At 29.9% G+C, this 13616-nt stretch overlaps 1 protein-coding gene across 2 annotated transcripts in view; it reads left to right on the forward strand.

The window, feature by feature from the left end:
• Positions 1–11831, forward strand: part of LOC129920951 (facilitated trehalose transporter Tret1) — a 44654-nt gene extending 32823 nt beyond the window's left edge. The window contains exons 2-8 of one of the 2 annotated variants that reach the window (XM_056002525.1): positions 55–181; positions 8129–8413; positions 8475–8556; positions 9886–9971; positions 10033–10401; positions 10469–10575; positions 11410–11831. In XM_056002525.1, coding sequence (XP_055858500.1) covers positions 55–181; positions 8129–8413; positions 8475–8556; positions 9886–9971; positions 10033–10401; positions 10469–10575; positions 11410–11528 — 1175 coding nt within the window. In that variant the 3' untranslated portion in view covers positions 11529–11831. The remainder of the gene's footprint in view (positions 1–54; positions 182–8128; positions 8414–8474; positions 8557–9885; positions 9972–10032; positions 10402–10468; positions 10576–11409) is intronic. The other variant, XM_056002523.1, reaches the window with a different exon arrangement.
• The last annotated feature ends 1785 nt before the right edge of the window (positions 11832–13616 follow it).

Genomic DNA, 13616 nt, shown 5'->3' on the forward strand with positions numbered 1-13616 from the left:
AATATAATAATATTTTTTTTTTGTGAAATATTAATATTATTAATATTCCGTCAGAGGCATTTGAAAATAATGCCATCAGTTTTGTTGCCGAGACATCCTACAAGGATTGGGAGACTAATTTTCCTGCAGTTGTAGTTTGTGAACTAAAAAATATGGATCGAATCCAAGAAATTGCCGAAGAGTAAATAAGTCATTGTGTTCAGTGTTTGCTTATTTAAAAAAAAAAACCTTTTTAAGTGTTATTCTTATTAGTATCCCATCACTAAAATGTAAAAGTTCAATACTGCATTGCACTGAAACTAAAAAATATAGTGAAAAAAATATTCTTCAACTGAAGGATCCTGGGAAAAAACGGCACATTTCCAACGGCAACGTAATTCAAAAACTAATGAAGCTATCGACTTGAAATAAAATGCAAATTACTCATTAACTTATGGCCATAGCATGAACCTAAAAGTTCAATATAATTTTTACTACAAATATTTTTTTTTACAATTTTTTTTATAAAAAAAAACATTGTGTTTTTTCGTTTTTGTTTTGTCTCTAATTTTTATTTTACACTTTTTTTTTTACTAAATTTAGGTTCATGCAATGCGTATAAATATATTTTATTGGAAAAAAAATTCTTTTTTGATTGTAAATAATTTTCTGGACTTGGGCATTGCACGACGCAAACTGTAGACGCCAACTTTAAAGAGCTGTAGAGCTGGCATTTTGTTTTTATTTTACTTCAACAAAAATTGTATCAATACTTCATAATGTCAATAATATCATATACTTTTCCAAATTTCAATAAATGCTTTCGGTTTCCCAAGAAAAATTATTGAAAAAGCTGTCTTCCAGAGGGATTTCCCCCCTTAAAGCCTTGCTGGAAAAATAAATAAATTGTGTGCTTTTAGTACTAAGTTGTATGGAGAACAAAATCTTAAAATGCGTTTTTCTCGAAATGAGTTGGAATGGACTTGTGTTGTTTTTCCCCTGGACCCTTCAGTTGAAAAATATTTTTTTCACTATATTTTTTTGCTACACTAAAGGAAAAAACAACTTAAAATCAACGAAAACCACATATTGGGGTAACTATTTTCAGAATGTGAAAGGCGTTTCATTTCTATCTCACTGCCAAAGTGAATTTTTAAAAATTAAGTCTGTGCTTAAGCTTATTGCTCAGTTGTTTACTGGAATTTGAATGAAATTGTATGTACGTGGCTTTAAGGAACAATCGGAAGCTAAGGTAATGATTTCGTAGAAGCTGAAGAAACGTATGTAAGAAAAATCCACCAGGAATGTGAAAGAGACAACCAATTTGCTTTCATTTTTAAATGAATTGACTCCCGTTAATGAGCATAAAAATCAAAATGTACATTAAGGTGGTCCACGCTTGTATGGGAAAAATAAAATTTTCAAATAAACGTTGGGCCACCCCCTAGTTTGGTTCCACATCCTATTGGAATCATTCTGTTGAATTTTCAGCCTCCTATCTTATATAGAAGAGGGTGCTGCTCGATATTGAAAAACTGTATTTTTTTTTGGGAAAAGGAACACTTCCTAGTAAATTTCCTCAATAGGTAATACACTGACGTTTTGTTTGCACATTTTACTTATTATTTATTGTTTTTAATTATTGCCCACTTTTTTCGAAAAAAAAAATATTTTATATGTTTTATAAAGACAAGTAAAACTTGTAAAATATTTGCTTTTCAAAAAAAATTAAAAAAAAAATCAAGATTACCTACAAAATCTAAAAATTGAACTGTTACTAGCACGCTCTTGCGCAGGGACACACCATTGGGGCAAGCGGGGCGGTGCCCTGGGGCTCCCGACCGACACGATAGGGCCCCGACTGGAGACAATGCAGTAAAAGTATAGAATAGAAGCAAAAAGATAAGATATTTGACATGAATCCATGAAAATAATACATCAGGGGCCCCTAAAAATGAATTGCATATTTGAAAAAAAAAGTTAAATATTAGCTATATAAGGGCCCCAATCTTAGCGACCAACAAGCGTAAAAAAAAAGTAAAGCGTAGGTAACGTAATTTTGTATTTTTTTTGTTTATATCAAAAAGACCTCCAAATATCAAAGGGGCCCCAAAATTAGGCCTTGCCCCGGGGGCCCAGCAACTCAACGTTCGCCTCTGCTCTTGCGCCTAAGATAGCGAATTGAAATTTCACAACGTCAATGTTATAGATAAGTGGAACAAATTTAGCGAAAATCGAAAAAAATATTTTTTTGTCCACATTAATGGTCAGCAATAATTATAATAGTAAAGTTTGTATAATTGTATATCACGGTGGTCTTGAATTACAAGGTACAAGTTTTTTCCAAAATGGATTTGCTTGAAACTTGGTACAGATGATTCCCTAGACCCGTTTTGTTTAAATTTTTTTAATATCTCTTTTTAAACGCATACCTTTCATATAACGTTTTCTAGGTATTGCAGTTTTCTCGGCTTAACGATTTTGATTAAATTTGGTGCACATAATACTTTTATTGATTCTAACAAAACTGCGTTTTTTTTTATTGACATATTTTTTAAGTTCATAGATTTCATCAAAGCATAAATCAATTTTATTCAAAATTTACAGACATATGTATGTATATATTAATGAAGTGTAAAATGTAAAACAAAAATTGTTTAAAAAAAAAATTTTAGAAATAAAATTTTTTAACTTTCGATTTTTTTAAAATTTTTTTTTTTCTGCACACTAAACAAAATCTTAAATTTCCAATAGATATTTAAGATAAAGATACTTTGAACTACAAGAGCAAGTACGTGCGACCCAGTCGTGCATTTTATTTTTTTAATTTATTATATATTTTTTAAGTTATTTTTATTACGTTCTGTATATTTCAAGACTGTTTTTGAAATGTAAGAGTTATAATGTTACGTATAACAGAAAAATATCCCACATTTTCATAGATTTCCGCACAGTTCAGGTCCTCAGGGACCACAAAACCTTTTCTCGATTTTCATCGTGGGAGCCCATTCTCTTGAATCCATGTTGACTTTTCGCGTTAATTTAAAAAAATGAAGACGTCGTGATCAGCTGTGTGTAAACGCGACCTTTTTTCCATTTGATTTAATGCTATTTTTACCGACTTCCAAAAAGGAGGAGGTATTCAATTCGTCTGTATTTTTTTTTTTTTATGTTTGTTACCGCATAACTTTGAACTGAGTGAACCAATTTTGATAATTCTTTTTGTATTGGAAAGCTGGTGGGTGCAGTGTGGTCCTATATCAATTTCGTTCACTTTTAGCCATAGGAACTATTTTAAAAACCAAAAAACCCAGTTTTGATCCATGGAAATCGGTTTTGCTTTTTTGCTAAAAATGATTTTTTTTTTTTTTTTTTGAAAAAAAATTAAGAAAATACTAAAAAAAATTCTGGAGAAAAGATACATCTTCTTTTCAAAAACTAAGATGCTTATAAACATGCGGTTTTTGTGTTTTTGACTTAAAATCAATGAAAGCTTTGATTTGTGTAAAAAAATATACCCTTAATTTAAAAAAAAAATTGAATAAAATAAACTTGAAGAAAAAAAACATATTTTTTTCTATAATGATGGCTTTAAAATTAAATTTCTCAACTTCAAATAAACATCAAATTCAAGTAGTATATTTTAACTTTCCAAAAAGGTATTATATTATAACTAGCTGACCCGGCGGACTTCGTTACGCCTCTTCGGCTATTTACTTTAAATTTTGGAGTGAGTCAATCTTTTCCAAAAAAAAAATCGGGTCACAACATCAAATATAGTATAAAGGGGTCGAACTACGGCATACGTTCGTTAACTTACTGACGCCTTATGTCTCTATCATTTTCTTCTGATTAAATATGTAGAGAGAGAGCAATAGTCAAAACGTTAACGAACGTTTGCCGTAGTTCGACCTCAGGTCTTTATAAATAAAAGAATGTGTTTTTTTGAGTTCTATTGATCGCATTATCAAGATTGATGTTTGTAGGCTTAAAGTTTCTATATTTATAATATGAAATATTACGAATTTAGGCTATTCGTATGATTTGGAAAGCTAACTTTTTTTAACAACATAAAGCCAGAACTTGGAAAAATCGTTCAAAAATCGATTTTAGACTTACCCGATATACCTACAAAATTTCATAAAAATCATTTCAATAAAATATAGAAATTTTTTTGATTGGACCACCCCACAGTGGGTAACCTCCCATACAAAGTGCGGTCAAAAATATAATGACCATTTTTTTTTAATGAAACGCCTGTATTATGACTTTATATGATTTATTATTGCAAAATAATACATAAAGTCAATTTTAATTTTTTTTTGTTATTTTGAAGAAAAATAAAAAAAAATGGTTAATGCCGGGAATCGAACCTGACTGTCAGTCGTGCACCTTACCCTTACCCTCTTGGTCAGTCTTTTATAAAAATAATAGTGCCAATAAGGCAATCTTTTAGTTTTAAGTTGTAATTTTTTTCTTTCAGTGTAGGGTCATTTAAACTCGTATTACTCGAAAAGGGGAAAAAAGGGGAAAAAACTGCCCCATTATTTCGAAAGGTAGGACAGTATTCTTCATTTGATAACTTAAATTGTAGAAGGCACTCGAAGGCAAACCAACTAAATCTCCAATTAACTGAAAATCAAGCTAAATAAAAATGGTTAAAAATGCTTCGCTTACGAGCCCCATTACAATAAGCCTTAATGTTATTTAACAATATAATTTATGTTTTTAAGAAGTATTAACCTTCTCCTTTAATATCCATAATAATTTAATATTGTTTACAATTTTTTAACATCCGTTATCACTATCCCAAGTTCACACCTTATAACTGCAGCGATAAGCCAACTATACTTTTTTTATATATTGACTTTGAATGGCTATAAAGAAATGGAAAAAACGTGCAACCGTCTAACTTTTTTTGGTTTTGGTTTGGTGGGAGATTGTAGAAAATTGTTTAATCATTGAATTTTAAAAAACATTTACTTTTTTTATTTTTGACCTATGGCGGTGCCCACTGTGCATCCTAACGATTTAATGGTATGAAAATTCATGTTGGTCGAAAGGCCGATTCTCAGACTTCCCGACATACACAAAAAATTTCGAAAAAATCGTTCCAAGAAGATATAAAAAAAAAATTGGCTGGACCACCCTAACAATTTAGGGGTATGAAAAATAGATGTTGGCCGATTCTCAGACCTACCCGATATGTGTGCAAAATTTCATAAAAATCAGTCTCGCCGTTTCGAAGGAGTTTGATAACAAACACTGCGACATGAGATTTTTATATATTAGATGTGCTTTCATAGCCCAGTCATTTTAGTCATTTTTAAGCCCAATCTGCGGAATAATTCCTACTGGGCTGAATTTTAGTATACAGCTTAATGACGGCTTTGTTATGAAGATGTGAAAAATCGACATTGATATCGTGTCCGCGTTAATAGTTATAGGGGTCAAAAGGTCACAAAAACTGGTTTTTCACGATTTTCAGCAAAACGGTAAGTCTTATCAAAAAATTTTCAATGCAAGAATTGTAGACCAGATTATTATATATAAAAAGTGTCATGACACTTTTTTTCCTAAGACCCACCGTTTTTTAGGTATAACGATTCAAAAAGTTGAAGTTTAGTTGTAATCGTCATAATCCTATTCCTGAAAAAAAAAACTCCTAACTGAAAAGTTCCTGAAATTTCATTATTTTTTTAGCTTGAATTTCGTTCCTCAACTGTTAAGAATATGGGGAAACCAAAAAAAAATGGAAATTTTCGCCATTTTTTCGATTGGGGCCCTTCTCCCGAAACCATTTCCCTGGGAATTTTTGTTTAGAATATGTCTGAAAATATACAGGGTGTGCAATAGAGAATGAACAACCCTAAAACGGCTTATAGCTACACTTATGATTGTTCTAAAAACAGATAGAAAAAAGTTCTATCACAACCAGTTCATAAAATATGGACTTTTTTTCGTTCAGTGTATTTTAAATTTTATCATCTTATGTTTTCGTTCACTACAACCACGAATGAATGAATTTTATTTATTTCTTTTTTTTATAATTTTCTACAATAATTGGATGAGTACATAAACACTTTAAAACATTAACATAAACACTTGTCCATTAATATCCTCAATGGACAAAATTATACCAATCTCTACAACTTTCTTAGAAATGCACTACGTTATCGAAGTTTAATTATAAATGAGTATTCATAACAAATCGCTAAGCTAAAACTAATTATACAAATTTATTAAAACTCTTTACCTGACAGGCAACTTTATAAGTTATTGTCATTAAATTTAAATTTTAAAGTTAAGAAAACTAAATTAACTATGTATATATTCTTGGAAATAAAATTTTTATCTATCTATCTATCTATCTATCTATCTATCTATCACTTTAAAAATTTCATAGCTATTGCACATTTTCGTAAAAAAAAATTTTGAAATCTGTTTTTTGATGCAAAATGTAAAAAAAGTATTTTATGAAAAATTTCAAACACCTGTGGTATAAAATAAATCTTTAGAAACCTAGGTGGCCATCTTTCTTAAAAATATTCTCCTTATACCAGAATATTTTTAAGAAAGTTGGCCACCTAGGTTTCTATAGATTTATTTTATACCACAGGTGTTTAAAATTTTTCATAAAATACTTTTTTTACATTTTGCATCAAAAAACAGATTTCAAAATTTTTTTTACGAAAATGTGCAATAGCTTTGCAGTTTTTAAAGTGTATATGTACTCATCCAATTATTGTAGAAAATTATAAAAAAAAGAAATAAATAAAATTCATTCATTCGTGGTTGTAGTGAACGAAAACATAAGATGATAAAATTTAAAATACACTGAACGAAAAAAAGTCCATATTTTATGAACTGGTTGCGATAGAACTATTTTCTATCTGTTTATAGAACAATCATAAGTGTAGCTATAAGCCGTTTTAGGGTTGTTCATTCTCTATTGCACACCCTGTATATTTTCAGACATATTCTAAACAAAAATTCCCAGGGAAATGGTTTCGGGAGAAGGGCCCCAATCGGAAAAATGGAGAAAATTTCCATTTTTTTTTGGTTTCCACATATTCTTAACAGTTGAGGAACGAAATTCAAGCTAAAAAAATAATGAAATTTCAGGAACTTTTCAGTTAGGAGTTTTTTTTTTCAGGAATAGGATTATGACGATTACAACTAAACTTCAACTTTTTGAATCGTTATACCTAAAAAACGGTGGGTCTTAGGAAAAAAAGTGTCATGACACTTTTTATATATAATAATCTGGTCTACAATTCTTGCATTGAAAAATTTTTGATAAGACTTACCGTTAGCTGAAAATCGTGAAAAACCAGTTTTTGTGACCTTTTGACCCCTATGACTCTTAACGCGGACACGATATCAATGTCGATTTTTCACATCTTCATAACAAAGCCGTCATTAAGCTGTATACTAAAATTCAGCCCAGTAGGAATTTTTCCGCAGATAAAACCTAAAATTACTGGACTATCAGAACCTTTCAGAATACAAAAACTTAAATTATATGGAAAATTTACCTAAAAAAAAGTCGGATTTCTTAAGAAAAAAAAAAATTTATCTCGGTTATTTATGAAATATTCCCAACAATGTTATACCATTTTGAAAAGAGAATTGAACACACCAACTTTTAAGGCAACTTGCCGAAACATCGTAGTGCATTTTTTTTACACTACGGCTCATTGAATTAGAGTCATGTAAAATTTTTTAGTACTAAGTTGGGTAAAAAAGTAATATTTTCTTTAAAACTGATGCAGCTGAGTTAAAATTTTTGAATGCATTTGATAGCAGGGTTATTCAAGGTTCCGTAACAAAAGAAAAAAATGAGAAAAATTAAGATTTGTAGTCACGGCACATGAAAAACCGTCACAGGGTGACCATTTTTTCGACTTTTTTTCAAATGCCCATAACTCCCAAAATATATGGCTGCGATTTTTTGTATTATTTTTCTGATAACTGTCACCACCTACCTTATCTACCGTTTTCGTTTCGACGTTAACTTTTGGGACACCCTGTATGTAGAACACAATTTATTTTTTTGTATTTTTAAAGTCACTCCACTCCGTTGCTCACACCAAACTAAAATAATTATTTAACGTTTCGTTGTTTCTATAACCTTTATTGTTTCTAGCCTTTGGGGATATGAACATGATTTTACCCTAGAAGAAGTTCTAAGTGAAATTGCATTTTTTCGAGGCGAATCTTATCATACAGTGCATGAATGCGGTGAAAATGAAATGGCTGAAAATTGTTTCACTTCGAATTTTTCGTATTATGCAAAACTAGTTCGGAGCAGTTGTGAAAAAACCATTTCATCATGTAAATGGAATGGTTCTCCATTTGATTGTTGCAAGTATTTTGTAAAATTGGAAACAGAGCTCGGAATTTGTTATGCTATTAATTCCTTGCAAACAAGGTGAGTATTTTTTGATAGGTAATTTTAATTTGTATGATACCTTATATTTTGTGACATTTAGTTCTCCTGATAAAATGTCTATGTACTCAAATCGAGTGACCGGGCCAGGTTCTTTGATAATGGATGTACTAACAGAGGCAAATGTAACTATACAATTATTTTGTTTTTATTCATTTTGGTTAAAAACAATTCTTTTTTTTTTAATATACTCGTACAAGATCAAAGATTGAAAAATTTAAGAATTTATCACAATGCCTGAGATGTCCTTTTGATTTCTCGAAAGTCGAAAGTTCCCAAAAGCAATACAAAAAACTCTTGTTATTGAATACCCAAAGGTATTCAATATTCATGATTATTCAATTTTGTTTCATTAAATTTGCAAAAGTATTTCTTGCAGTAAGAAAATTACTGTCATTTGTCATGTCGCGATACTCGAATTTAATTAAAACTAATAAAGCTACTTAAAAACAGCTCCTATGCAAGCAATTTTGTTTTAGTGCAGATAAAAAATAGTCATTTAAATCTAACTATTTTCTTTTTAACTATTTTCAAAGTTAAAACGGATGACTATTTTAAATAGTTAAAAATAGTTGTCTATGACTTTTTATATAATTAAAAATAGTTATTTATGATTTTTTTAAATAGTTAAAAATAGTTGTTTATGACTTTTTAAATAGTCAATCGAAGTATTTTCCAAATTAACTAAAGTTATTTTAACTATTAAAAAAGTTATGTATTTGTGACTATTAAAATTGTCAGTTGGAGGGACTAATATATAATGCGTTTTTTTGAGTGGGAGTGGTATGTCTCCCTCCGCTTAGGCGGGAGGGGAAATTATTTAAAAAAAACACTAAAAATGAAAAAAATTGTTTATAAATCGTTTTATTTGGAATGGTTTTTTTTTATACAGAGTGTGCCGAAAAAAAAGGTTAACACGAAATATGTTGATTGTAGCTTGCTCTCTCTGTTCATAATTGATTTTTGTTTTTTTTTTACAAATTTTTGACTGAAATATTGGTTAATAATTTAGAACAATTAATAATTAATAATAATTTCTTACTATTATTTGAGAGCAACACACTGAAACATATGGTATGACACTGGTTTTTCTCGAACTGTTGTTTATTTATTTTTTGTTTTTTTTGTTAAATTGTCCTGTTTTTGTACCACAGACTTCTCCAAATACATAGTACTCACACATTTGCTTCTACAAAATACAAAATAGATACTTTTAACTTTTATGGCGTGGCAAGTGACTATCGTAATAGTTATTTCTAACTATATTGTAACTTTTTTCGAATTCTCTACAAATAGTAACAAAATAACATTTTTTTTTCTCTGAGCTTATATGTACTTAAAACTAAGCATCTTAAACTATCCAAGCCGCCCAGATGGTATTTACGTGCAATCCAGTCAGGCATTGAATTTTCAAATGTTTAAAGAACTATCTGTTATATCTTTATAAAAATTAGATTTATGTACTTGGTGAAGAAGAAGTCCCAAACCTGGTTACTCCAAAGACAGAAATTTTAACCGTTGGTCCTTATGTGTCTTATTTGTAAGTAATTTTAAATTCTAAAGTCAAATATAAGTATATAATATTCTTTTCTCTTTCACAGAAGATTTATATCAAAGAAAGATATTCAAAATGATGAGCAAACTCGCAGCACTAGTGTTCAGCAAAGAAATTGTCGATTCAACGATGAAAATATTCTCAACGTTCATAAATACTACAGCTATAGCGCTTGCATTGTTCAATGCCGCAAGGATAAGCAATTTAGGCTTTGCAATTGTACAAGTCACCTTATGCCAAATACTCCGGAATGGCTTTATTGTAACATGACCGGGTTGCAGTGCCTTAATGAATATTATGAAGATCTTTCAGTGGTTATTGCTAAATGGTCATATGGACGTAAGGGATTGGTATGCGATTGTTTGCCATCATGTAGTGAAGTCGATATATCAACTGTTCTCGATAGCAAAGAAAAGTGAGAAAATAGATTCTAAATCTAGGTTGGAAGAATGGCTTATTCTTCCAAATTGTATTCCTTATAGCATATATGGTCATCAGAATCCCATTTCAAAGGTTCAAATATCATTAATGGAACTTCCAACCGAACGTTATAAACGGATTGTCGTACGAGGAAAATTGGATTTAGTTGGTTTGTATCATCTGTAAAAGCTTTTTATGAATCACTCCATCTCTTCGTCTCCTAGCGATGGTTATATACATATTTATCGCTAGTGGAAACGTTGTCGGTTAAATTTCGAATGTTGAACAATTATCATTTTATCAATCCACTTCCATAGTACACTTATAGAAGGTAATATATTGCGCATCTTATCAAAATCAGGTCACACACACAGAGAAAAATATTACCACCTAAAAACTAATAGATTGCCATATTGTTTTACTGCTCATATGTTTTACAAGGAAATCTTATTAAAAGCAACGATTAATAAGGTTTTCCTACAAGGATTTCTTATTATTTTATTAAAATTTGAGTGAAAAGTTAATTTTTTTATTTCAACTTGGCACTAGAATGAAAATCGCGATCAATATTTTCTAACGATTCTAATGATTTGAAGTCTCCAGTTCGATTCCCAGTTCGATTTCAAAACCCTACAAGTGCAGATTTTAAAACAATAAGGAAAACCCGATTGTTTTAATAGGGCTTCCTTCTTCTTATTTTTGTTCTATTTTACGTGGTCTATTTTTCTCTGTGCATACAAAAAAGATCATAAGTGAGGAGGAGTGTCAAATTGCAAGTGCGTGTATGTAGTAAAAAATAATTGCAAAAAATATTATTGATTGTTGAATATATATTTAGAAAAAAATGAAAATTCGGAGTACGTTTACCTTCTATATGTGTACATAACTTTGAGTTAGTAATTTGTTTTTTAGTTTGCATTTAATTCTGTGCTCCAACATCCAATTTTACGATACAAAATGTAAAGAAAATTATATTAATTATAAGATATTAAATTATTTCCAGTGTCAATGGGTGGAACTACTGGATTATTTGTTGGAGCAAGTTTGCTAAGCTTTGTTGAGATATTTTATTACTTTACTGTGCGGGCTTATAACACATTTGTTACAGAACGTACAAAATAAAAAATATGTACATATATTGCTCTTCATTTCATTATAATTCAAAATCTAAAAAGAATTAGGGCCATTTGCTGAATAATTTATGTGTCCCTCATTACAAAAAATGATATATGAGTTACTTATCATGTTATTAAAAAATTCTTGAACAATTTAAGTGACTTTTCTTTTATTTTATAAAACGAAACGTCGCGTAGCAATAGTATCTATTTACCTTCAAAAACCGCTAATCAGAATTTTTTTCGCTTAATGAAGTTGTACTTGACCGATTGACAGTAATAAAGCTTTTTTCTAGTGAATTTAGGTATAAATAAAGTATTTTGGATTTGTAGGTTGGTATACCTAAACTAAAAAAAAAATAGTGAATTCTGATATATTTTCAATATCAATAAATATTTGATAGTTAAAATGTCACGGTTATATTTGTTTACTTGATAATAAAATATCAATTCGTCAAATTTTTTTTTTTTAATTAAAACAGTAGATAATTTTCACAAACCTAGGTTCACATAAAAGGTAGACGGACACTAACGGGCAAACTTTTTTTTTTGTTTTTGCTTTTTGACATCTTCCTCTTTAATATGGTATTAGAAATGTTACCGAATAACACCGAATGATATCACAAAAGGTTCATTAAAAAAGCAGAAGAATAAAAAAACTGCCTTTCTACTTACATTTAAAATAAAATCATTTTACAATAAATTAAAGCTTCAAATGCAATGAATAAATTCTTTAAATAAAGTACCTACACACCTGCAGCTGAAACTTCCATAACAAGAATTTTATATAAAACAATACAAAAAATCTATTATTACCGATGTAATTTTTCACACAAAAAAACTAAGCCACATTAAAAGATTACAATAAATGACTTTCAACTGATGCATACATAAAAAACAAATCTAAAATTACGGGACTAAAGCAATCCTAATCACGGTTGCCACTCGCATAAAAAATTTCCTACCAAATTTTTCAAAAAAACCTACCAATTCAAAGAAAAACCTACCCAACGAAAATTTTCGATTTTAATGTCGTTTTCTTTCACTCTATTAAGGAGTACTTTAAATTTTTACTCCTTTTTCTGGAGTGAAAGAACATAATGAGAGTAATTTTTTTTTTGTAATTGTGTGTGTGACAAGGCTAAAATGGATAATTTCCTTGAAAAAAATAGTGATAACAGGCCTAGGGAAAACATTTTATGAATCAAAAAAAAATAATATTCAAAAAAATATGAAGCATAATAATATCGTTGATAAGTCTGCTTCTACACGAAGACGCAAGACGCAGAAATCATCTTCAAATTTCTTTTTGATTTTCGTTTCGGTGCGTCACGCGCTTCTACACGTATAATTTTTTTGAAGACGCAAATTTGACAGTTATTTTCTTTGGTTTTATTTTGTTCTTGTTTTCGTATGACAACTTCTACAGGAAGACGTAGACGCACGAGATGCACATAAGAACAAGGGAGAGAGAATGATCGATTTCTCCTTTGCTCTGAATAAATTAAAAACGTTACTATACACGCAAATAATACACGACCGACGAAGAAGATTCCACAATCGACGAAATAAATTAAAGCAGAACACCAAAAAAAAGAACAAGATCAAAGGGAAACGTCAAAAAGAGTCACAAAATTTTTTACCGGAGACTCACGGTAGAAAATCTTCTTTCCCTTTTTTCGAACTTTGTTTCTCCCTTGCTCTTATGCGCGTCCCTCTTTGCGTCTTCGTGTAGAAGCGGACTTAGTTTTACTTTTGGTATATTTTTCATTATGCTTTTGATCGGTTTTTCACCCTAATTGACACACACCCTTAGTTCGATTTTATAAATTGTAAAATAAAAATATCCCATCAACGCAGAAAAAAATGGGATTTTTTTGTTATATGGCACAGGATTTTTTTTATTGATGAAGAACACTGGCTGAAAATTTTTTTTATTCGGTTTTCAATTTCATTTTGGAAAAAGCGAAGAATTAACGAAAAAATGGAAGAAATATATATGGCGGAATATAATACAGTAGAAAATATATTCATAAGGGTTGTTTTTGTTAATAACAAAAGAGTTTGAAAGAAAAACTTTTCCCATTTTTCAATT

This window comes from Episyrphus balteatus, chromosome 1 (assembly GCF_945859705.1).
Source record: "Episyrphus balteatus chromosome 1, idEpiBalt1.1, whole genome shotgun sequence".
Classification (NCBI taxonomy): domain Eukaryota; kingdom Metazoa; phylum Arthropoda; class Insecta; order Diptera; family Syrphidae; genus Episyrphus; species Episyrphus balteatus.